This window comes from Saimiri boliviensis, chromosome 12 (genome assembly GCF_048565385.1).
Source record: "Saimiri boliviensis isolate mSaiBol1 chromosome 12, mSaiBol1.pri, whole genome shotgun sequence".
Taxonomy (NCBI): Eukaryota; Metazoa; Chordata; class Mammalia; order Primates; family Cebidae; genus Saimiri; species Saimiri boliviensis.
The window spans coordinates 8,134,521-8,158,037 of record NC_133460.1 but is presented as its reverse complement, the minus strand read 5'-3'; the positions used below and the strand labels follow the sequence as shown (position 1 = coordinate 8,158,037).

Genomic DNA, 23,517 nt, shown 5'->3' with positions numbered 1-23,517 from the left:
GAAACCCCGTCTCTACTAAAAATACAAAAAATTAGCTGGGCATGGTGGCAAGTGCCTGTAATCCCAGCTACTCAGGAGGCTGAGGCAGGAGAATTGCCTGAACCCAGGAGGCGGAGGTTGCGGTGAGCCGAGATCGCACCATTGCACTCCAGCCTGGGTAACAAGAGCAAAACTCCGTCTCAAAAAAAAAAAAAAAAAAAAAAGAACTCTTCATCCTTAAAACAGCCACACTGAGTACTTTTCCAACCCATTCTACACATGAAAAGCTAAGTCACAGACAAGTGACACACTGGCCCTAGGAAACCCAGCTGGCGGCAGTGGGACAAGTGTGTATTCCATTTGATTCCCAGAGCCTGCAGTCCTGCCTATCCCGGACAGGTGGTGGCCTGCAGGTCACACCTGGGGGTGGGGAAAGAGCGAATTGAATAAGCCTTCCCTGAATAAGCTCCTTCCACAGGAAAGCCAGGAGTGATGAGAGGCTCCAAATTGGTTTCTAGATTCAAGTCCGCTGGAGTCTATTCTTTGTGGGAAGAGTGGAAATCATACACATGCGTACCATACGGCCCTTAATTATTCTACTATAATATTGCCAAAGGTCCTAAGGCCAAAATCAAATAAAACACACCACCCAGTGCCCTGACCCACGCTGCTGATGGAACTTTTTCCGATGCTCGGAACACTCCGCATCTGCCAGGTGCAACGTCACAGCCTGCTGAGCACCCGGAATGTGGCCCGTGCAGTTGAGGAGCTCGATGTCCCCTTTTATTTAATTGTAATACATTTACATTTAAGCTGCTACACGCAGCTGGTGGCCACTTACGGGACAGCAGAGTAACCTTGAGAGAAATACAACAAAAAACATAATGTGGGGGAAAGTCACCGTTTCGGTAGGTTGGTTTGTTTGTTTTGAGATGGCGTCTCACTCTGTCACCCAGGCTAAAACGCAGTGGTACAATCTCAGCTCATTGCAACCTCCACCTCCCGGGTTCAAGTGATTCTCCTGCCTCAGCCTCCCAAGTGGGTGGGACTACAGGCACCTGCCACCATGCCCAGCCAATTTTTTTATTTTTGGTAGAGATGGGGTTTCACCATATTGGTCAGGCTGGTCTCAAACTCCTGACCTCAGATGATCCAGCTACCTTGGCCTCCCAAAGTTCTGGGTTACAGGTGTGAGCCACCGTAACCAGTCCGTTAGTTTTTTTAAAATAGAAATTTCTGGCTGGATTTGATGGCTCACGCCTGTAATCATAGCACTCTGGGAAGCTGAGGCAGGAGGACTGCTTGAGCCCAGGAGTTTGAGACCAGCCTGGGTAACAAAGCAAGACCCCGGTCTCCACAAAAACATACAAAATTACCTGGGTATAATGTCACATGCTTGTAGTTACAGCTACTCAGGAGGGTTGAGGAGGATCGCTTGAGCCTAGGAGTTCAGGAGAGAGGATCGCTTGGGCCTAGGAGTTCAAAGTTGCAGTGAGCTTTGATTGCACTCCAGACTGGGCAAAGAGTAAGACCCTGTCTCTGAATGAATAAACAAATCAATGAATAAATGAATGTAGAAATTTCTGTTAATTACTTTGGAACAACTGCTCTGTTTTGAAGCACGTGGTACCAAGTGCCACATGGGGGCCACTCAGGCTAACAACGAGGAAGAAAAGCACTCAGCCAGCAAGGAGGGCACCAGGGTGACCCAGGGCCACCTGCCTTTGTCCCAGTTTGGCATAGACCCTGCTGAGGAAACCCTGACCACCCACACCTGTCTTCCCCTTGCAGGCTGCAGTCACACCAGCAGCCAAATGACACCCTAGCCCTAAGGGCTGACTTGTCCCCACAAAGCAGTTATTCTTTCTTTTCTTTTTTTCACAAGTCAAGATCTCGCTCTATCACCCAGGCTGGAGTGCAGGGGTGCAATCATAGCTCACTGCATCCCTGAACTTCCGGGCCCAGGCTATTCTCCCGCCTCAGCCGCCTGAGTAGCAGTGACTACAGGTGCACGTCACCACACCCAGACCCACAGAGCAGTTCTGACCAGAACCATCAAATCCACAGATGTCACGTCCCAAGCCTGTTCTCACACATGGCGCTGTCCGTGACTGATCCCTATGACTCTCTCTGCATCAAGCCCACACAGCTCAGGGAATCGACTTTGCAGAAAAGTGTCATGAAGCAGAACGACATGTGTGGACTCAGACCAACATCCCGGAACCTCCGGCTCGCCCTGTTCCAGCTATGGGCAAAGCAATTATTTCAATCTCCTCATCAATAAAATAAGAACACTAACATAAACTGGCCCACGGGGCCCTGTGCCGGTGAAATGAAATACAGTCGGTCCTTGTATCTATGGGTTCCACACCTGCAGATTCAACCAGCCAAGGACTGAAAATGCTCAGAGGGCCGGGCGTGGTGGCTCAAGCCTGTAATCCCAGCACTTTGGGAGGCCGAGGCAGATGGATCACGAGGTCAAGAGATCGAGACCATCCTGGTCAACATGGTGAAACCCCGTCTCTACTAAAAATACAAAAAATCAGCTGGGCATGGTGGCGCGTGCCTTTAATCCCAGCTACTCAGGAGGCTGAGGCAGGAGAATTGCCTGAACCCAGGAGGTGGAGGTTGCGGTGAGCCGAGATCGCGCCATTGCACTCCAGCCTGGGTAACAAGAGTGAAACTCCGTCTCAAAAACAAAAACAAAAACAGAAAATGCTCAGAAAAAAATAAAATATAACACAATGATAAAAAATAATAACTATGTTATACTATATATACAGCATTTACATTCTATTAGGTATTGTAAGTAATCTAGAGATTATTTAAAGCATACAGGAAGATGCGTCTACAAAATATGGGACCACTTTAATCCAGGACTGCAGCATCTGCAGACTTTGGTATCCAAGGGGACATCCTGGAACCACCCCATATACTGAGGGACGGCTGTCATATCATGAGGTGTTCCCATAGTGCCTACCACATGGCATGCACTTGACATTTTTACTTCATTGGGCACCCAAGCATGCCTAGTAGAGGCGTCCTTGCACACTGAGGGGAAAGGGGAGGCCGTGTGGGGAGTCCGTGCTTACCTTTGACCCCGATCTGGCAATCGTCCCCAGGTTGGACACCAGCTCTTCCTGTGTCATCCCGACGCCAGTATCCTGAGGAGAGAGACGCTGTAAGCGCCAAGCCCCTAGCACCTGGGGAGGGGAGTAAGTGCACCGGCAGCTCCGGGGGCTCAAATGCTGTCACTGACATTGGCAAGACAGGGCCCAGCTAGGTAGCACCAGATGCTCATCGGAAAAGACTAATTCTAGAGGCCGGGCATAGTCTCTCACACCTGTAATCCCAGCATTTTAGGAGGCTGCAGAGAGCGGACCACAAGGTCAAGAGTCGAGACCATCCTGGCCAACAGGGTGAAACCCGGTCTCTACTAAAAATACAAACATTAGCTGGGTGTAGCGGCGGGTGCCTATAATCCCAGCTACTCGGGAGGCTGAGGCAGGAGAATCACTTGAACCTGGGAGGTGGAGGTTGCAGTGAGCTGAGATGGCGCCACTGCACTCCAGCCTGGTTGACAGAGCAAGACTCTGTCTCAAAAGAAAACAAACAAAAAAACAAAAACAAAAACCCACCAACCTGAAAAGAAAATCTGACACCAGCAATTAGGAGGAAAAGCACAGCTCTTCCGTCACAGAGATGTGGCCCCCCACGCCTTTTCCTTGGCTGTGGTTCTGTGGTAGATAGAGCCCCTCCTCTGGTGGCTCTATCAATCCAGCAGAACAATCCAATTGAGGAGCCCAGGAAGCAGGTGTAGAGGGCACAGTTCTGAGGGCGTCCCCCATATCCACCCTACCACCATGAGAAGAGTGGGCAGGAATGCCTCTCCTGGGGCAGACGCAGCCCTCATGTGGGAGCCTCGATCAGGCCTCTCCTGTTGCAGCTGTTCTGGTCTGAGAGCTGGTGTCATCCAAATCCGTATGTTGAAACCTAACTCCCAAGGGGATGGCACTGGGAGTGGGGCCTTTGGGAGGTTATCAAGTCAAGAGTAGGGTTCTAGCCGGGCGCAGTGGCTCAAGCCTGTAATCCCAGCACTTTGGGAGGCCGAGGCGGGTGGATCACGAGGTCGAGAGATCAAGACCATCCTGGTCAACATGGTGAAACCCCGTCTCTACTAAAAGTGCAAAAAATTAGCTGGGCATGGTAGCGCGTGCCTGTAATCCCAGCTACTCAGGAGGCTGAGGCAGGAGAATTGCCTGAGCCCAGGAGGCGGAGGTTGCGGTGAGCTGAGATCGTGCCATTGCACTCCAGCCTGGGTAACAAGGGCGAAACTCCGTCTCAAAGAAAAAAAAAAAAAAAAGAGTAGGGTTCTTGAATGGGAGTAGGGCCCTTAGAACACAGGCCTGAGGGAGCTTGTCTGCCCCTTCCACCTTCTATGTGAAGATATAAGAGGTATTGCCTGAGACAAAGGGCCGTTGCCAGGTGCCCAATGTGCTGGCCCCTTTCTCTTGGACCTCCCAGCCTCCAGAGCTGTGAGCAACGTGGTTCTGTTGTTTATAAACTGCCCTAAGGTCTAAGGCATTCTGCTACAGAGGCCTGAATCACAACACAGACCAACACGCCAGGGAACACACAGGGCCTTACTGATCACAGCCACCTCCTTCCTCAAAGCCCGGTCAGACTCCCATATGGAGTTCCTCACTCAACATTCCCATAACTAAGTGGCAGCCCCAGCTTGCTCTGCTATGATGTGCAAACCACTTTAATAAAAGAGCTTGCTCTAAGCCTCCACCATCTATGAATTGGGACAAAGGCCCTCAGAAGCAGTTTTCTGCTTCCTTCTAGGAAGTTCCTTTATAAGGCTTCCTCTCCAGGATAGTCCGAAGGGGCCGTGGGAGCCCGCTAGCACTGAGCAGCACTGCTGTCTCCATCCGTGCAGCAGGGCCGGTCAATGCCACTTAGCAAAGGATCCACAGGTTCATCGCCAGACAAGGGCCTCCTATCAACACTTGACAGCAAGCGGCAGGCCGGGGAGACTGGCCAGCTGTTGGCCTCCACACTGTAGGCAGCACAGGCAGAATGGGCGCCAAAACCAAGTCACCACCAGTTACTGGGGTGCACACATGTGTGTGTGTTCCATGGACCCCAGTAGTCAACAACATGACACCAAGAGGCTTCTGGGGAATTATTTCTGAGGTGCCAGTATGAAGAGTCCAAAATTCATTTATTATAGATCATGTGGTAATTATGAATAAAAAACTACTTAAAGTTAATACCCAGTTGATATCTGTCATTAAATATAATTTTCATTGAAATGTTTACTTCAGTGCATCAGGAACTCAGAGTCCTTAAGGAAAGGTTAATGTTAGACCAAGGTAAAGGAGAAAATCCAACTAATTGCTCCTATTTTCAATTTATTTTGATTTGTTTCCAAAACTGATCTGCATTGCAATCCCAACCCAAATCCTCACAGGTTTGGTAGAAAAGGAAAAGATGATTCTAAAATTTATACATAAATACTAAGAACCTAGAATAGTTTCAAAATATTTTGAAGAACAAAGTTAGAGAATTTAAAATACCTAATTTTTTTTTTTTTTTTTGGAGGCAGTCTCACACTGTCGCCCAGGCTAGAGTGCAGTGGCACAATCTCGGCTCGCTACAACCTCCGCCTCTCGGGTTCAAGTGGTTCTCCTGCCTCAGCCTCCTGAGTAGCTGAGATTACAGGTGCCTGGCTAATTTTTTGTATTTTTAGTAGAGACATGGTTTCACTATGTTGGTCAGGATGGTCTCAAACTCCTGACCTTGTGATCCACCCACCTCGGCCTCCCACGGTTCTCGGATTACAGGTGTGAGCCACCATGCTCAGCCTTAAAATGCCTAATTTTAAAACTTCCTACAAAGCTACAAAAATTAAGACTGTGTAATGTGGGCATTTAAGGATCGACGCATAGATCAAAGAAACCAAACAGCACAGAAACAGAGCTGCACAGAGAGTGTATTACTTAACATGTGACAAAGATTCCAAGTTAATTCAATGGGGATGATAGGTCTATCAACAGACAGTAATGAAACAACTGGACAGACATATGCAAAACATAAACCTCAACCCCTACCTCACACCATATACAAAAATTAACTTGAAATGGATCATACATCTAAATGTAAGAACTAAAGCTATAAAACCACTAAAAGAAAACACAGGGCTGGGCACAAGAGTGCCCATCTGTAATCCCAGCACTTTGGAAGGTCAAGGTGGGACAATCACTTGAGTCCAGGAGTTTGAGACCAGCCTGGCCCACAGAGCAAGACCCTGTCTCTACATACAAAAAAAATTTTTTTAAGGTAGCCAGGCAGAGTGGCATGTGCCTGTGGCCCCAGCTACAGGAGGCTGAGGTGGGAGATCACTTGAGCCCAGGAGGTCAAGGCTGCAGCAAGCTGACAGCACCACTGTGCTCCAACCTGGGAGACAAAGGAAGACCCTGACTCTAAACATAAAAACCTTCCAGGTCATCAAAAACAAGGAAAGTCTGGGCCAGGCACAGTGGCTCACGCCTGTAATCCTAGCACTCTGGGAGGCCGAGGCGGGTGGATCACCTGAGGTCAGGAGTCAACACCAGCCTAACCAACATGGTGAAACCCTGTCTTAAAAAAGAAAAAAAAGAAACTCTGAGAAACTGTCACAGCCAACAGGAGCCTAAGGGAACAGGACAATTAAATGTCATGTGAGATCCTAGAAGAGAAAAAGGACATAAGGTAAAATGTAAGGAAATCTGAATAGAGTTGGATTAAGAATAATATATCCACCCCGGTTGATTAACTGTAACCAATGTAATATACTAACATAAGATTTCAATCATAAGGGAAGCTGGGTGTGGAGTAAATGGCAATGCAGTACTCTCTTTAAAATTCTTCTGAAAATTTAAATCTGTTCTAAAATATTTACCAAAAAAACAACTATAGATTTTTCAGATGTAGACAGAAATCATCTGTTGCCAGGTGACCCGCACAAGGTGATTTTGAAAGGAATTGGTGAAACCAGACGTGGTGGCTCACGCCTGTATTCCCATCACTTTGGGAGGACAAGGTGGACAGATCATCTGAGATCAGGAGTTCGAGACCAGCCTGGGCAACATGGTGAAACCCCATCTCTACAAAAAATACAAAAATTAGCCAGGTATGGTGGCATGTTCCTGTAATGTCAGCTATTCAGGAGGCTGAGGCAGGAATCGCTTGTACCCAGGAGGCAGGGGCTACAGTGAGGTAAGATCACACCACTGCACTCCAGCCTGAGCAATAAAGTGAGACTTTGCCTCAAAAAAATAAAAAAAGGAATTAATGAGGGTTTACAACAGGTGTATACATAAAGTATTTGACATCAAAAGAAAAAGATGATTTGCCATTGAAATGCTAGTGCCATAAGATTCTTACACTGAAGTATTAATTCAGGCTAGACAGTGATAAATTAAGGCTGCATATTTTATTCCCTAAAAAAAATCCCCTAAAAATAACAAAAAGCAGTGTACCTATCAGTAGGAGAAACGGAATGGTATAATATCTCTGAGACTCCACAAGAACCCCTCCTTTTCTAAAACGTTATGTAAGAATAATGTATCAATATTAGTTCATTAAATGTAATAAATGGGCCAAGCCTGGTGGCTAATGCCTGTAATCTAACACTTGGGAGGCAGAGGCAGGAGGATCACTTGAGGCCAGGAATTCAAGCCCAGCCTGGCCAATGTGGTGAAACCCCATCTCTACTAAAAATACAAAAATTATCTGGGCACGGTGGCACATGTCTGTAACCTCAGCTACTCAGGAGGCCGAGGTGCGAGAACTGCTTGAACCTGGGAGGAGGAGGTTGCAATGAGCTGAGATCATACCATTGCACTCCAGCCTGGGCAACATATCAAGACTCTGTCTCACAAAAGAAAAAAGAAAAAAAAGAAAGAAATGGACCATGCTCATGTCAGATGTTGAGAATAGAAAAACTGGGTACCAAAGGATATAATGGAACTCTCAATTATCTGCTCAAATTTTCTGTAAATCTAGAACTGTTCTTTAAGAAAAAAGGCAAAAACAAAAAAACCATTCTTGTAACATAAAGTCTTCATACCAGGAAGTACTGGCACATGAGCACAGGTCCCTCTGCTCAGGACCACAACCCATGCCCCAGCCCATCCATTTTCTATCATCTCCAAGGAACCTCTGTGCTGCAAATGGGAGGGATGTGCAGGGTGCCCCAGCAGCACATCCAGCTCTGTGCCCCAGCCCTGCTCACAGGGCCCATTCTGCAGCCAGTTCAGATCAGGAAAAACAGGGAGAAAAGAAACTCACTCCTCACCCAATCTTTACAAACTGGCACGTACCAAAGGGCTCAGTCTGGATTCTCTAAACCCAAGAGGGAGTGCATAAAGCTGACACCTTACAAAAGCCCTTCCTTTAACGAAAACAGCCGTCCCTTAAGTTCATTCATTCATGAATGCCTTCATTCATTCATCTGGCATGGCCTTGAGAGTAAGTCAGCACCCTAAAAGGAAATACTCAAATTCCACCAAGGCCTGTCTGTCCACCTCTCCACAGACACACACCCCCCCGCAATGGTACCATGACCCCGCCGCCACAGGTCCTGAGGCAGCTGTCTTGGAATACAATGTCTCTCAGGGCCCCTCCCAGACCCTCTTTAGCCTTTCTAACTTTTCAGGCTTAAAATTTCCACAAGGCTACAGCAGCAGCCACAAGCACTGCTTCGTCTGCATTTTCTGGGGGGAAACAAGTTAAAAATATGAAGAGTACATTAAAAATAAGATATGTTTAGATATGTTAATAACTGCATACACCAAAACCCTATGTAGCCATATGCTAAAATGTTACCAGCAGTTATCTCTGGATGATGGGAGGATTTCAAATTTTCTTCTTACCTGCTTTTCCAAAACATTCTATAATGAGTAAGTGCTACTTTAACAATAAATCATAGCAAGAGTTATCCTGGTGGTACAGATGGCCAGCATGTCCCTAGGACCCCAGAGACATTGCTTGAAGGCAGGTGCTGTCCCTGCTACATGGCCAGGCCTGCCCCACGCCTGGACACTGAGGGAAGGTACCTGGATGGTGATGGTGCCTTTGTCAGCATCGGTCTGCAAGTGAATCTCCATTTCCGGCAGTGCTTGGCCCTCAGACACCAGTTTGTGACGCAGTTTTTCCAAGGCATCACTGGCATTGGAGATCAGCTCCCGTATAAACACCTATGGGAATAGAAACGGGAGGCACAGATGATGAAGGACACTCATCCTGCAGTAACCTATCTGGTCAGCTGCACTTCCAACAACTGTTAAAGGGTGGAGAAGAACCGCCGCAGAACAATCAGTTGTCAAAGCATAAAGAGTTTCTGCTTTAGTCAAAGGCAGTTCCTCTGTGCAGGTCACAAAGTAACTAAAGGTGTTGACTTCCACCGATCTTTCCTTTCAGGATTTGTTTGTTTGAGACAGGGTCTCGCTCTGTCACCCAGACTGGAGTGCAGTGGCGCAATCACAGCTCATTGCGGCCTCAACCTCCTGGGCCCAAGCAATCCTCCCACCTCAGCCTCCTAAGTAGCTGGGAGAACAGGCATGCACTACCACATCCAGCTAACAGTTTTGAAATTTTTATAGACAGTGTCTCGCTATGTTGCCCAGGCTGGTCCTGTGGTCCTGATCTCCTGGGCTCAAGTAATCCTTGTGACTGGCCTCTCAAAGTGTTGGGATTACAGGCATGAGCTACTATGCCTGGCCATTTCCAGGATTTTCTTTTTCTTTTTCTTTTTTTTTTTTTTAATTGAGACGGAGTTTCACTCTTGTTACCCAGGCTGGAGTGCAATGGCGCGATCTCGGCTCACCGAAACCTCTGCCTCCTGGGTTCAGGCAATTCTCCTGCCTCAGCCTCCTGAGTAGCTGGGATTACAGGCACACGCCACCATGCCCTGCTGCTTTTTTGTATTTTTAGTAGAGACGGGGTTTCACCATGTTGACCAGGATGGTCTTGATCTCTCGACCTCGTGATCCACCCGCCTTGGCCTCTCAAAGTGCAGGGATTACAGGCGTGAGCCACCGCGCCCGGACCTCCAGGATTTTCAATCAAACCTGAAGTTATGTGCCCATCAGTTAATTAAAACTTTAAGAAGAGCCCTCTAGTCAGGTGCGGTGGCTCACACCTGTAATCCCAGCACTTTGAGAGGCTGAGGCCAGTAGATCACTTGAGGTCAGGAGTTCAAGACCAGCCTGTCCAACATGGGGAAACCCCATCTCTACTAAAAATGAAAAAACTAGCTGGACGTGGTGGCACACGCCTGTAACTGCAGCTACTCAGGAGGCTGAGGCACAAGAATTGCTTGAACCTGGGAGGTGGAGGGAGCTGAGATCGCACCACTGCACTCCAGCCTGGGCAACAAGAGCAAGAGTCTGTCTCAAGAAAACAAAACAAAGAGCCCTATGAGGAACAATTTCTCTCCCAACTCCTGCACGGGGATGAGGGCATATCACTCCAACATCCATTTCTCCTTGATAAGGTTTGGCTGTGTCCCCATCCAAATCTCATCTTGAATTGTATTCCCATAATGCCCACATGTTGTGGGAAGGACCGGTGGGAGATAACTGTATCATGGGGGTGTTTCCCCAGTACTGTTCTCATGGTAGTGAATACGTCTCATGATATCTGACGGTTTTATTTGGGGTTTTCACTTTTGCATCTTGCTTATTCTCTCTGCCTGCTGCCAACCATGTAAGACGGGACTTGCTCCTCCTTGCCTGCCGCCATGATTGTGAGACTTCCCCAGATACATGGAACTGTGAATCCAATTAAACTTCCTTCTTTCAGAAACTGCTCAGTCTCAGGTATGCCTTTATCAGCAGTGTGTGAAAACGGACTAATACACTCCTACTCCACGAAAACAGGTTCCTTGGCTTCATCTCATCTAGTGCGGACCACCAAACACCCGATCTACCACACCTGGAAAAAATGGGGCCTAGGAACTAGCTGTCCTTTGGGAGCTGAAAAGCATCCTGACATCAAACAGACCTTCCATTTAAAGTCAGTGAGAGAGGCCAGGTGCGAAGGTTCATTCCTGTGATCCCAGCACTTTGGGAGGCTGAAGTGGGCAGATCATTTGAGCCAGGAGTTCAAGACCAGCCTGGGCAACATGGCAAAACCCTATCTCTACAAAAAAATACCACTATCAGCCAGGCATGGTGGCATGTGCCTGTAGTCCCAGCTACTTGGGAGGCTGAGGAGGAAGGATGGCTTGAGCCCAGGGGCGGAGGTTATAGTGAGTCAAGATCATACCACTGCACTCCGGCCTGGGCATCAGAGCCAGACCCTGTTCCAAAAAAATAAAAAACAAAACAAGTAAAAATAGAAAAATTAAGTCCGCAAGAGCACACAGGTGAAGAGGAAGCAGCAGCTGATCTGAGCGGAAGCTAGAGGCCACTGGGAGGCAGGATGCAGCACTCAGCCGTACAAAACCCAGAACAGCTCCTACAAGCCTCTCTGGACTTCAAAATTTGGTGCTTTACCTTTCTTCAGGATTCTCTTTTGCCTTCCAGCAATAATCAGCATGTCAATGATGGCAGCCTGCATTTTTCTCTTTTTCCTTTTCCTGTTACCCCAAATGAGTTTTGTGGGTTTGTTTTTTTTTTTAATAGAGACGGAGGTCTCATCATGTTACCCAGGCTGGACTCATGCAAAATCCTCCTGCCTGGGCTTCCCTAAGTGCCGGGATTAGGGGTATGAGCCACTGCACCAGGCCCCAAATGAGTTTTAATTTCCTCAGTAACTCCTCCCAGCTCCATATACACATGACTGGGGAACCTTCTTCCTCCAGCAGCCAAAGGCCGCCCAGACCTGCAGGTGGTCACAAGAGACAAAGGGGCCTCAGAGCACATCCACAGCTCCACAGAAACAGATTTCAGCAGAGTTGCACACTAGGATTTGGGGGACTTTTTTTTTGGCAAGAGGGTCTCACTCTATCACACAGGTCAGTGTGGTAACACAATCATGGCTCACTGCAGCCCCAGTCTGCCAGACTCAAGTGATCCTCCCACTCCAGCCTCCTGGGTAGCTTCGACCACAGCTTTGTGATACCACAGCTAGGTAATTTTTTTTTATTCTTTGTAGAGACAGAGTCTTACTGTGTTGCCCAGGCTGGTCTCGAACTCCTGGGCTTAAGTGATCCTCCCACCTGGACCTCCCAAAGCACAGGGTTCACAGGCACAAGCCACTGTGCCAGGCCTATATTTGGGGAACTTTTAAATTATTATCAAAATTCAATTAATTCCCAGAGTTGATCCGGCCCAAAGAACCATCTGGATACACTTATCCATGAAACCAAAACAGATTCCGGTAAAAATCCTCTCACTGGTAGCTTAAGATGGGAACCTGTCCAAAGTTTAATGCTTTCTCACAGTTAATATATTATCTGGCACTTCTCCAGAACGGTATAAAAACAGGTTTGTCAAAGGAAACCTTGCTAGCGTCAGGCACGGTTAGCAGGGAACGAACCTCTTTTTCTGAGTACAAGGACCGGGCAACGATGTCCAGAAGCTTCTTTGTCTCAGCCTGGAACTCATGCTTGGAAGTAGAACCTAGTAATGAAACACAGACACAACCAATAAAGCTTAATTTCTATTTTTGCGCAAGAATACGCTACGTCACATTCCAAAGAATGTTTAAGTTTATGAGTTTTAAACATTTAACAGTGTGAACAAAAAGAAACAAGTAGACAAAAACAAAGTCTGGCTGGGCGCAATGGCTCACGTCCATAATCCCAGGACTTTGGGAAATCAAGGCCGGAGAATCACTTGAGCCCAGGAGTTAAAGACCAGCCTGGGCAACACTGCGAGACCCCCACCATATCCACAAAAATACGAAAATCAGCTGAGCATCACGGCGCACATTTGTGGTCCCAGTGACTGAGGAGGCTGAGGTGGGAGGATCACTTGAGCCCAGGAGGTCGAGGCCACAGTGAGCCATGACTGTGCCATTGCACTTGGCCCAGGCGACAGAGAGACACCTTGTCTCAAAACAAATCAAAAAGTCTCTCAGGGAAGAGATCCCAGGGCAGGACAAATCAAGTGGCTCCCACCTGCGCTGAAAGAACACAGATGGGACAAACCCTCCCACTGCTGAGGACAGACACCTCAGGCTATGTTGAGGGACTGCTGAGCCTGGTTTCCTGATGTGCATGGTCACGGGAACTGGGCTGCCTCTAAGAACCAGATTATATGTTCTTTCTTTTCTTCTTCTGTTTTTAAAGGCAGAATCTGGCTGTTTGCCCAGGCTGCCGTGCAGTCGCACGATCATGCTCATGGCAGCCTCAACCTCCCAGGCTCTGGTGATTCTCCCGCCTCAGCCTCTCAAGTAGCTAGAACCACTGGTGTTCACTACCATGCCTGGCTTTTTTTTTTTTTTTTAAGATGGAGTTTCGTTCTTGTTACCCAGGCTGCAGTGCAATGGCACGATCTTGGCTCACCGCAACATTCGTCTCCTGGGTTCAAGCAATTCTCCTGCCTCAGCCTCCCTAGTTACTGGGACTACAGGCGTGCGCCACCATGCCCAGCTAATTTTTGTATTTTTAGTAGAGACGGGGTTTCACCATGTTGACCCGGATGGTCTCGATCTCTTGACCTCGTGATCCATCCGCCTCGACCTCCCAAAGTGCTGGGATTACAGGCTTGAGCCACCGTGCCGGACTTTTTTTTTTTTTTTTTTTTGAGATGGAGTCTCGCTCTGTCATCCAGGCTGGAGTGCAGTGGCAAAATCTTGCCTCACTGAAACCTCGACCTCCCAGGTTCAAGTGATTCTCCTGCCTTAGCATCCCTAGTACCTAGGTTACAGGCATGCACCACCAAACCTGGCTAATTTTTGTATTTTTAGTAGAGATGGGGTTTCACCATGTTGGCCAGCCTGTCTTTAACTCCTGATCTCAGGTAATCAGCCCACCTTAGCTTCCCAAAGTGCTGGGATTACAGGCGTGAGCCACTGTGCCCAGCTAACTTTTTTAACTTTTTGTAGAGAAAGGGTATTGCCCAGTCTGATCTTGACCTCTTGGCCTCAAGCAATCCTCCTGCCTTGACCGTCTTACGAGTGTAAACCACTGTACCCGGCCTGTATTCTTCAAAAAAGCAGTTTCCAAATTATTTAGAAATCAAAATAACAAGAAAACCTCACTTCTCTTTTTAACTTCAAAGATTCTACTCTTGTCGACCCACTTAAAAGCCAGAAATGGAGCCATTTCAGGACTGGCTGCAAAGACTGCTTTTTTATACTTTAGAGGGAATGAAAAGACAGCTGCAGAACTCAGTCCTGCACAGGCTGAGCCAATGCTGAGTTTCCCTCCGCTTCCATGATTATTAGCAGATGTGCCATGAATCACCACTCAGGGGAGGTGCTGCACGGCGAACTCACGGGTGGCCACCAGAGGGGGCAAGACACACCCCGACACTGGCAGAAGTTCCTGGCTGGGACAAATGGAGGGCGCAGCACTCCCTACAGTCAAGACCTTCAGATTTCAGACCTGAGGCGGTAGCTCTACCAATCACTGTCTCCACCTTGAAAATGCCCACAGCAGTGAACCCTGAAGCCCTCCCAGACCAAAGCAGCAGCGCGGGCTACCCTGCACGCTCTCTGTGCTGCTGATGATTGTGTGCAGGGGTTCCTCCTTGTCCTCCGCAGTTTGCGTGCTGAATGGCTGTCCTGCCTGGAAGCTCCAGGCCAAGTTTCGCCTGGGGCAGAACTGGGCTGTAGTCCTCCGTGGACACAGAATTGGTTTTCCTGAAAAGACAAATACACAAAAAGAACAAGAATTAGGAAGACACAAGGAACAGTATGGTGACTGGTCCCATCCAGGGTGTCTAGAGGAAGCTACCACCAATGCCTCTAAGTCAAGCTGTTGCTGAAAGACAAATCCACAGGACCAAACACCACAGTATCAGGGTGTGCTTTTGGCAAGGAGCCTCACACTGTCGCCAGCATGAGATGCTGGTGCTTCTCAGAACCTCAGGAGCAAACTGGAGGGATGGGCTGCTGCTTTCTTTTTCTGAGACAGGGTCTCGCTCTGTCATTCACACACTGGAGTATGGTGATGCAATCACAGCTCACTGCACCCTTGACCTCCTGCGCTCAAGTGATGCTCCTGCCTCAGCCTTACGAGTAGATGGGACCACAGACACAGAACACCATGCCACTAATTTTTTTTTTTTAATTTCGTGGAAATGGGGTTTCACTATGTTGTCCAGACTGGTCTCGAACTCCTGGGCTCAAATGATCCTTCTACCTTGGCCTTACAAAGAGCTGGGTGTGAGCCACCGCCTCTAGCCAGCAGGTCCTGCTGACAGCACTTCCCACATTCGCCTCACAAGTGAGACCTCGCATTCATCCACCAAACTCAAACCTGGCTGGATCCTCACCAGACTTCCTTGCTCTTAAACAGTCGGGGAAAAAAAAATCCCCCCAAAAGAGATCCAAATTTTTAAACGTTAATATTCTAAAACCGTCTCATCATATTCTAAAAGTTGTTTTCATCCAAAGTAGAGTTTTTTATAAGATTAGTGTATAGGGCCAGGTGTGGTGGCTAACGCCTACAATCCCAGCACTTTGGGAGGCCGAGGCAAGTGGATCACGAGGTCAAGAGATCGAGACCATCCTGGTCAACATGGTGAAACCCCGTCTCCACTAAAAATACAAAAATCGGCTGGGCATGGTGGCACAAGCCTGTATTCCCAGGTACTTGGGAGGCTGAGGCAGAACTGCCTGAACCCAGGAGGCGGAGGTTGCAGCGAGCCAAGATCACTCCATTGCACTCCAGCCTGGGTAACAAGAGTGAAACTCCATCTCAAAAAAAAAAAAAAAAAAAAAATTAGTGTATTTTAAAAACTAATGGATGGGCGTGGTGCCTCACACCTGTAATCCCAGCACTTTGGGAGGCTGAGGCAAGCGGATCACCCAACTGAGGAGTTCGAGACCATCCTGGCCAACCTGGTGAAAACCCATCTCTACTAAAAATACAGAAATTAGCCAGGCATGGTGGCGTGCACCTGTAGTTCCAGCTACTTGGGAGGCTGAGGCAGGAGAATCACTTGAACCCAGGAGGCAGAGATTGCAGTGAGTCAAGATCGCACTGCTGCACTGCAGCCTGGCGACAGAGCAAGACTCCATCTCAAAAAACAGAAACAAAACTGAAAAATAGGCCGGGCATCGTGGCTCAAGCCTGTAATCCCAGCACTTTGGGAGGCCTAGGCGGGCGGATCACGAGGTCCAGAGTTCAAGACCAGACTGACCAACATGGTGAAATCCCATCTCTACTAAAAAATACAAAAAATTAGCTGGGCATGGTGGCACGTGCCTGTAATCCCAGCTACTCAGGAGGCTGAGGCAGGAGAATTGCCTGAACCCAGGAGGCGGAGGTTGTGGTGAGCCGAGATTGCGCCATTGCACTCCAGCCTGGGTAACAAGAGCGAAACTCCGTCTCAAAAAAAAAAAAAAGAAGAAGAAGAAGAGTTCATGAACAGTCCATACTAAACCAGGGTGCTGAAGTCTCTGTGCCTCTACCCTGGGAGCACAAGAGGGAAGGGTCCAAGCGCCACCCACCTACCCACAGATCATAGCGTTTCTAATTATTGGTGTAAAATAAACACAAAAAGGATAAACCAGAAGCAGATAAAACTGTGTGTTTTGTTTCCTAGGGCTACTGATGTGAAAGTAGCCCTAGGAAACAAAACACACAGTTTCCTAGGGCTACAGCACCACTAACTGGACAGTTCCAAAAAGGTCCAGAGTTCTGGGCCAGGCACGGTGGCTCACTTGTAATCCCAGCACTTTGGGAAGCCAAAGCAGGAGGATCACTTGAGCCCAGAGGTTTGAGACCAGCCTGGGCAACAAAGTAAGACCCCATTTCTGAAAAAACAAAAAACAAACAAACAAAAAAACTAGCTGGGCATGTTTTTGTGTAGTGGCATGTACCTGTGGTCCCAGCTACTAGAGAGGCTGAGGTGGGAGGATTGCTTGAGTGTAGGAGGTTGAGGCTGTAATGAGCCAAGATCAAACTACTGCACCTGTGCACTTCAGCCTGAGTGAGAGTGAGACCCTGTCTCAAAAAAAAAAAAAAAAAAAAAAGGATCCCCGCTTCTGGGCAGGCGCAGTTCCCACTGGAGGCGCCAAGGGAGAGTCCATCTTCTCCCCAGCTTCTGGCAGCGGCCGGCATCCTTGGTGTTTCACGGTTTGCAGATGCTCCAGGCTCTGACTCTTGTCACATGACAACCTCTTCTCTATGTGAGTCCTGGCCATGTCCAAATTTCTCTCTTCTTATATGGATACCAGGAACACTGGAGTTAGGCCCTACCCCATTCAGTGTGACCTCATCACAACCCAATATGTCAGCAATGACCCAAATAAGGTCACACTCACAGGTACCAGGGGTCAGGACTTAAACATATCTTTTTTTTTTTTTTTTTTTTTTTTTTGAGACAGAGTCTTGCTCGGTCGTCCAGGTTGGAGTGCAGTGGTACGATCTCAACTCACTGCAACCTGCACCTCCTGGGTTCAAGCGACTCCCCTACCTAAGCCCCCTCCTAGTAGCTAGGATTATAGGTATGCACCACGATGCCTGGCCAATTTTTGTATTTTTAGTAGAGATGGGGTTTCACCATGTTGGTCAGGCTGGTCTTGAACTCCTGACCTCAAGTGATCTGAGCACCTTGGCCTCCCGAAGTGCTGTGATTATAAGCGTCAGCCATCACACCCAGCCTCTTTTTTTTTTTTTTTTTTGAGAGGGAGTCTTACTCTGTTACCAGGCTGGACCGTGCAGCGGCTTGATCTTGGCTCACTGCAACCTCTACCTCCTGGGTTCAAGTGATTCTCTTGTCTCAGCCTCCCAAGTAGCTGAGACTACAGGTGTGCTCCACCAAGCCCAGCTAATTTTTGTATTTTTAGTAGACATGGGTCAGGATGGTCTCAATCTCTTGAAATCACGATCAGCCCACCTCTGCCTCCCAAAGTGCTGGGATTACAGGTATGAGCCACCACGTTCAGCATTTTTTTTTTTTTAAATAAAAATAACAGGGTCTTGCTTTGTTGCCCAACCTGGTCTTGACCTCCTGGCCTCAAGTGATACTCCTACCTCGTCTCCCAAAGCACTGGGATGACATGTGTGAGCCACTGTGCCTGGCCTTCAAATCCCAGAGCTTGGTTACCTACACCAAGTGTGTTATTAAGCTTCCCGTGGCATAAACCCAGAACAGAAATAAATCGGGGAGGGGAGAGGGCTAGCAGGGCTGAGGGAACACGACTCTTGCACATACATCTTTTCGTATGTCTCTTAGAACCATGCTCATGTTTCTCATAACCAGAAAACAAACCATTAATTAGCTGGACATGGTGGTGCACTTGCAGTATCAGCTACTCAAGAGGCTGAGGTGGGAGGATCGCCTGAACCCAGAAGGCAGAGTTGCAGTGAGCTGAGATCGTGCCACTGTACTCCAGCCTGGGCGACAGAGTGAGACTCTGTCAAAAAAAAAAATGAAATATAAACCATGAAAACAAATTGGGGTGCACAGGAACAAAATGAGACACAAACAGCAATATGCATAGCTGTGATGATGACACCATCACTCTGAAAGAACTAACCTAAGAGACTTCAGAAAATGGCACCTTGGCTCTTACTGTAAAATTAATCTCGGAGGACAGTGCACCGTCACTGGGCTCAGGCAGGAGATGTATCCAGCGTGTGGTCAGCAGGTCTCAGCCTGATGTACGCATGTATCAAGATCAAGCAGACAGGCTCACTGCCACTACCAAGTTGGGGTCCTCATGGCTGAAGGAATGCCACTAACACAGAAGCGGGCAGGGCTAAACCCTAAAGTGCTGCACTGGAAGCGCAGGCATCAGTAGACTCACAACTTTTCCCATGAGTACAGACTCTGGATGCAGAAACCAATACCGGAGCGTGTACACACATGCATTTTCCCAGCTCTATCCACTGATGTGTGACAGTGCCCAGGCACAATGACCCCCCCACAACATAGGCTATGGAGAGCAAAGTCCAAAAGCTGCTCCAGTTTCAGCACTCTAAAGTCCCATGTCCCAAAGAAAGCCTTTGACCTGACAAACTAGGACAGTTGGTCAACCTATTGGCAGCCAGATTTTGGTTTATGAATACCTCTCTCCAAAAACAGCAACAAGAGAACCCTGTGGAACACACAAGAGGAGCCTGGGACACCCTGCAGTGTGCAGAAGGACGGGGTGTGTCAGGAGGACACACAGTCCAGCCGGAAGCGCTCCTAGTGGCCGGATCTAGGACGATCTCAGTGGCGAAATAACGACAGTAACGGACTGTAAACTGTGACCCAGCAAATCAAGCAAACATCAGTGCACACTTAAACAGAGAAGGGGCAGCTCTTCATCACAGCAGAATTCCAATGGATAAATACAAGGAATGGCGGAAAACAGAAAGCACACCGTCAGGAAACACCACAGTAATAACTGTGGCAGGTATAAATTACTACTACTATTTTGAGACAGGGTCTCACTCTGTTGCCCAGGCTGAATCACAACAGCTCACTACAGCCTTGACCTTCCCGGGCTCAGGTGATCCTCCCACCTCAGCCTCCTGAGTAGCTGGGACTACAGGCATATAATATCATGCCTAATTTTTTTTTTTGAAATGGAGTCTTGCTCTGTTGCCCAGCCTGGAGTGCAGTGGTGCAACCTCAGCTCACTGCAGCCTCTGCCTCCTGGCTTCAAGCAATTCTCCTGCCTCAGCCTCCCAAGTAACTGGGATTAGGCGCACGATACTACTACTGGCTAATATTTATATTTTCAGTAGAGGGAAGGTTTCACCATGTTGGCCAGGCTGGTCTCAAACTTCTAACCTGAAGGGATCTGCCTGCCTTGGCCTCCCAAAGTGACCTTGGCCTCCCAGGTCATGCCTGGCTAATTACTAAAAATGTTTTGTAGAGATGGAATCTTGTTATCTTGCCCAGGCTAGTCTTGAACTCCTGAGCTGAAGCAATCTGCCCATCTCGGGCTTCCAAAGTGCTGAGACTACAGGTGTGAACCACCGCACCCAACCCAAGATTATGTTCTGTTTTGCTTTGTTTTTGAGACAGGGTCTCACTGTTGCCCAGGCTTAAGTGCAGTAAAGTGATCCTGACTAACTGCAGCCTCAACCTCCCGGGTTCAAGTGATCCTCCCACCTCAGCCTTCCAAGCAGCTAAGACTATAGGCTCATGTGTTTTCTGTAGAGACAGGGATTCACAATGTTGCCCAGGCTGGTCTCAAACTCCTCTGCCTCCCAAAGTGCTGGGATTAGAGCATGAGCCACCACACCCACCCTAAGGTTATGTATTTTAAGTTGTGGTAGATACTGCCAAGTCACACTCCAAAGAGACTCTATCAATTTATCTTCTCACAGCAATACACTAAAGTGTGTATCATCCCACACTCTTACCAAGCCAGGGTTGAGATGAAACTCTTGGACCTTGGCCTACTGGGCAGATAAAATTTCCACTGTAGTTTCTACTTACACTTCTATTATAAGCAAAACTGAGTATTTTCCCGTATTTTAAAATATTTCCTAATTTCCTTTTGTTAATGGACTGTTGGTATCCTCTGATGATTTTTCTATTACATATTAAATCTTATTGATTTGGAAGAGCTTTTTTTTTTGAGACCGAGTTTTGCTCTTGTTACCCAGGCTGGAGTGCAATGGCACGATCTCGGCTCACCGCAACCTCCGCCTCCTGGGTTCAGGCAATTCTCCTGCCTCAGCCTCCTGAGTAGCTGGGATTACAGGCACGCGCCACCATGCCCAGCTAATTTTTTGTATTTTGAGTAAAGACAGGGTTTCACCATGTTGACCAGGATGGTCTCGATCTCTTGACCTCGTGATCCACCCGCCTCGACCTCCCAAAGTGCTGGGATTACAGGCTTGAGCCACCGTACCCGGTCAAGAGCTTTTTATATATTAAGGAAACTGCTCTTTTGTTTATAAAAGTCCTTCCCATTCCAAAATTAAACATGATTTCCCCATGTTTTATTTTCTAGTCTTTTTGGTTTTTCCCCATTTAATACACAGAATATTTCTGAAAAGATTTAATATAATGTCCATGATGGGAGGAGTATATACAAGTCCTCATAGCTGGGAAAAAGAAAAAATAAGCAATCTATATTTCCAACCAGAACTTCAAGACTTTGTATAATTCCGAGATTACATTAATTGACAGCATTGTTAAAAGCAGATTTGATTTCACGTTACTCAAACTTTCCACAACTTTTAACAACTAGGTCGGTGCAGTGGCTCATGCCTGTAATCACAGCACTTAGGGAGGCCAAAGCAGGAGGGTTACTTCAGCTCAGAAGTCTGAGACCACCCTGGGCAACACAGCAAAACCCCACCTCTACAAAAAACAGCCAGGTGTGGTGGTGTGTGTCTGTAGTCCCAGCTACTCGGGAGGATCCCTTGAGCCTGCAGGACAGAGGTTGCAGTTAGCCAAGATCACACCACTGCACTTCAGCCTAGGAGATGGAGCCAGAGCCTGTCTCAAAAAAAAAAAAATTAAAAATTAAAAAAAAAAAAAAAAAAAAAAAAAAAAAGGCCGGGCGCGGTGGCTCAAGCCTGTAATCCCAGCACTTTGGGAGGCCGAGGAGGGTGGATCACGAGGTCAAGAGATCGAGACCATCCTAGTCAACATGGTGAAACTCCATCTCTACTAAAAATACAAAAAATTAGCTGGGCATGGTGGTGCGTGCCTGTAATCCCAGCTACTCAGGAGGCTGAGGCAGGAGAATTGCCTGAACCCAGGAGGCGGAGGTTGCGGTGAGCCGAGATCGTGCCATTGCACTCCAGCCTGGGTAACAAGAGCGAAACTCCGTCTCAAAAAAAAAAAAAAAAAAAAATCAATAAACCACTAGAGGAATAAATCTGCCAAAACCAGATACCAAACACACTATCTGCACAGTTTCCGTCTTCACATTTCTCCTACACCCTAGAGGAAAAACCACAAACCTCAATGTCAGGCTACAAGGTCCTAAACTGTCTGGTGGTTTGGGGTCACACAAAATGGGAAGCACTGCCGGGCGTGGTGGCTCACGTCTGTAATCCCAGCACTTTGGGAGGCCGAGGTGGGTGGATCACGAGGTCAAGAGATCTAGACCATCCTGGTCAACATGGTCAAACTCCATCTCTACTAAAAATACAAAAATTAGCTGGGCATGGTGGCGTACACCTGTAGTCCCAGCTACTTAGGAGGCTGAGGCAGAAGAATTGCTTGAACCCAGGAGGTGGAGGTTGCGGTGAGCCGAGATCGCGCCATTGCACTCCAGCCTGGGTAACAAGAGCGAAACTCCGTCTCAAAAAAAAAAAAAAAAAAAAAAAAAGGGAAGCACTGAGAGTTTGAATGTGACACTACACATCCCTCCCTTTCCACCCCCCACATACCTACCCACTATTGCCAGTGCCCATGAATGCGACACCACACACTCCTCCCATTCCACCCCCATATCCACACCCACCACTGCCAGTGCCCATGCTGCTTCTCCACTCTGCAACCACACTCTTCCTTCCCATCTGAGTTGCTTCAAGACCTGGCGGCAGGTCTTCTCTCACATTAAGGCCTCCCTGGTCCCTGAAGTTCACAATAATCTCTTCCTATGAATTCACGGCATTTACTTTTCATGCTACCCATTTAAAAAATTTTTGCTGGGCGCGGTGGCTCACGCCTGTAATCCTAGTACTTCGGGAGGCCAAGGTGGGTGGATCACTTGAAGTCAGAAATTCAAGACCAGCCTGGCCATCATGGTGAAAACCCACCTTAGAAAAGAAAAAAAAATTTTTTTTAAGAAAAAAATTTATATATTTTTTATATTGCCCGGGAGCAGTGGTTCACAACTATAATCCCAACACTTTGGGAGACCGAGGCAGGTGGATCACCTTGAAGTCAACAGTTCGAGACCAGGCTGGCCAACATCATAAAACCCCATCTCTAAATTTTGTAAAAATATAAAAATTAAGGCCGGGCGCAGTGGCTCAAGCCTGTAATCCCAGCACTTTGGGAGGCAGAGGCGGGTGGATCACGAGGACAAGGGATCGAGACCATCCTGGTCAACATGGTGAAACCCGGTCTCTACTAAAAATACAAAAAATTAGCTGGGCATGGTGGCGTGAGCCTGTAATCACAGCTACTCAGGAGGCTGAGGCAGGAGAATTGCCTGAACCCAGGAGGCGGAGGCTGCAGTGAGCCGAGATCGCCCCATTGCACTCCAGCCTGGGTAACAAGAGCAAAACTCCATCTCAAAAAAAAAAAAAAATTAGCCAGGCATAGATGGTGGCAGGCACCTGTAGTCCTAGCTACTTGGGAGGCTGAGGCAGAAGAATCGCTTAAACCTAGGAGACGGAGGTTGTAGTGAGCAGAGATTGTGCCACTGCATTCTACTGTGGCAGACAGAGTAAGACCCTGACCCCCACTGCCACCAAAAAATAAAAATAAGAAAGCCAGTCAGTCCACAAGAAACACC

General features: G+C 47.9%; 1 protein-coding gene across 1 annotated transcript in view; it reads right to left on the bottom strand.

The window, feature by feature from the left end:
• The window catches only part of TRAP1 (TNF receptor associated protein 1), a 57,871-nt gene that overhangs the window by 21,605 nt on the left and 12,749 nt on the right, over positions 1-23,517 (bottom strand). The window contains exons 2-5 of the mRNA XM_039477838.2: positions 14,623-14,781; positions 12,511-12,593; positions 9,084-9,224; positions 3,072-3,143 (exon numbers count right to left, since the gene is read on the bottom strand). Coding sequence (XP_039333772.2) covers positions 3,072-3,143; positions 9,084-9,224; positions 12,511-12,593; positions 14,623-14,781 — 455 coding nt within the window. The remainder of the gene's footprint in view (positions 1-3,071; positions 3,144-9,083; positions 9,225-12,510; positions 12,594-14,622; positions 14,782-23,517) is intronic.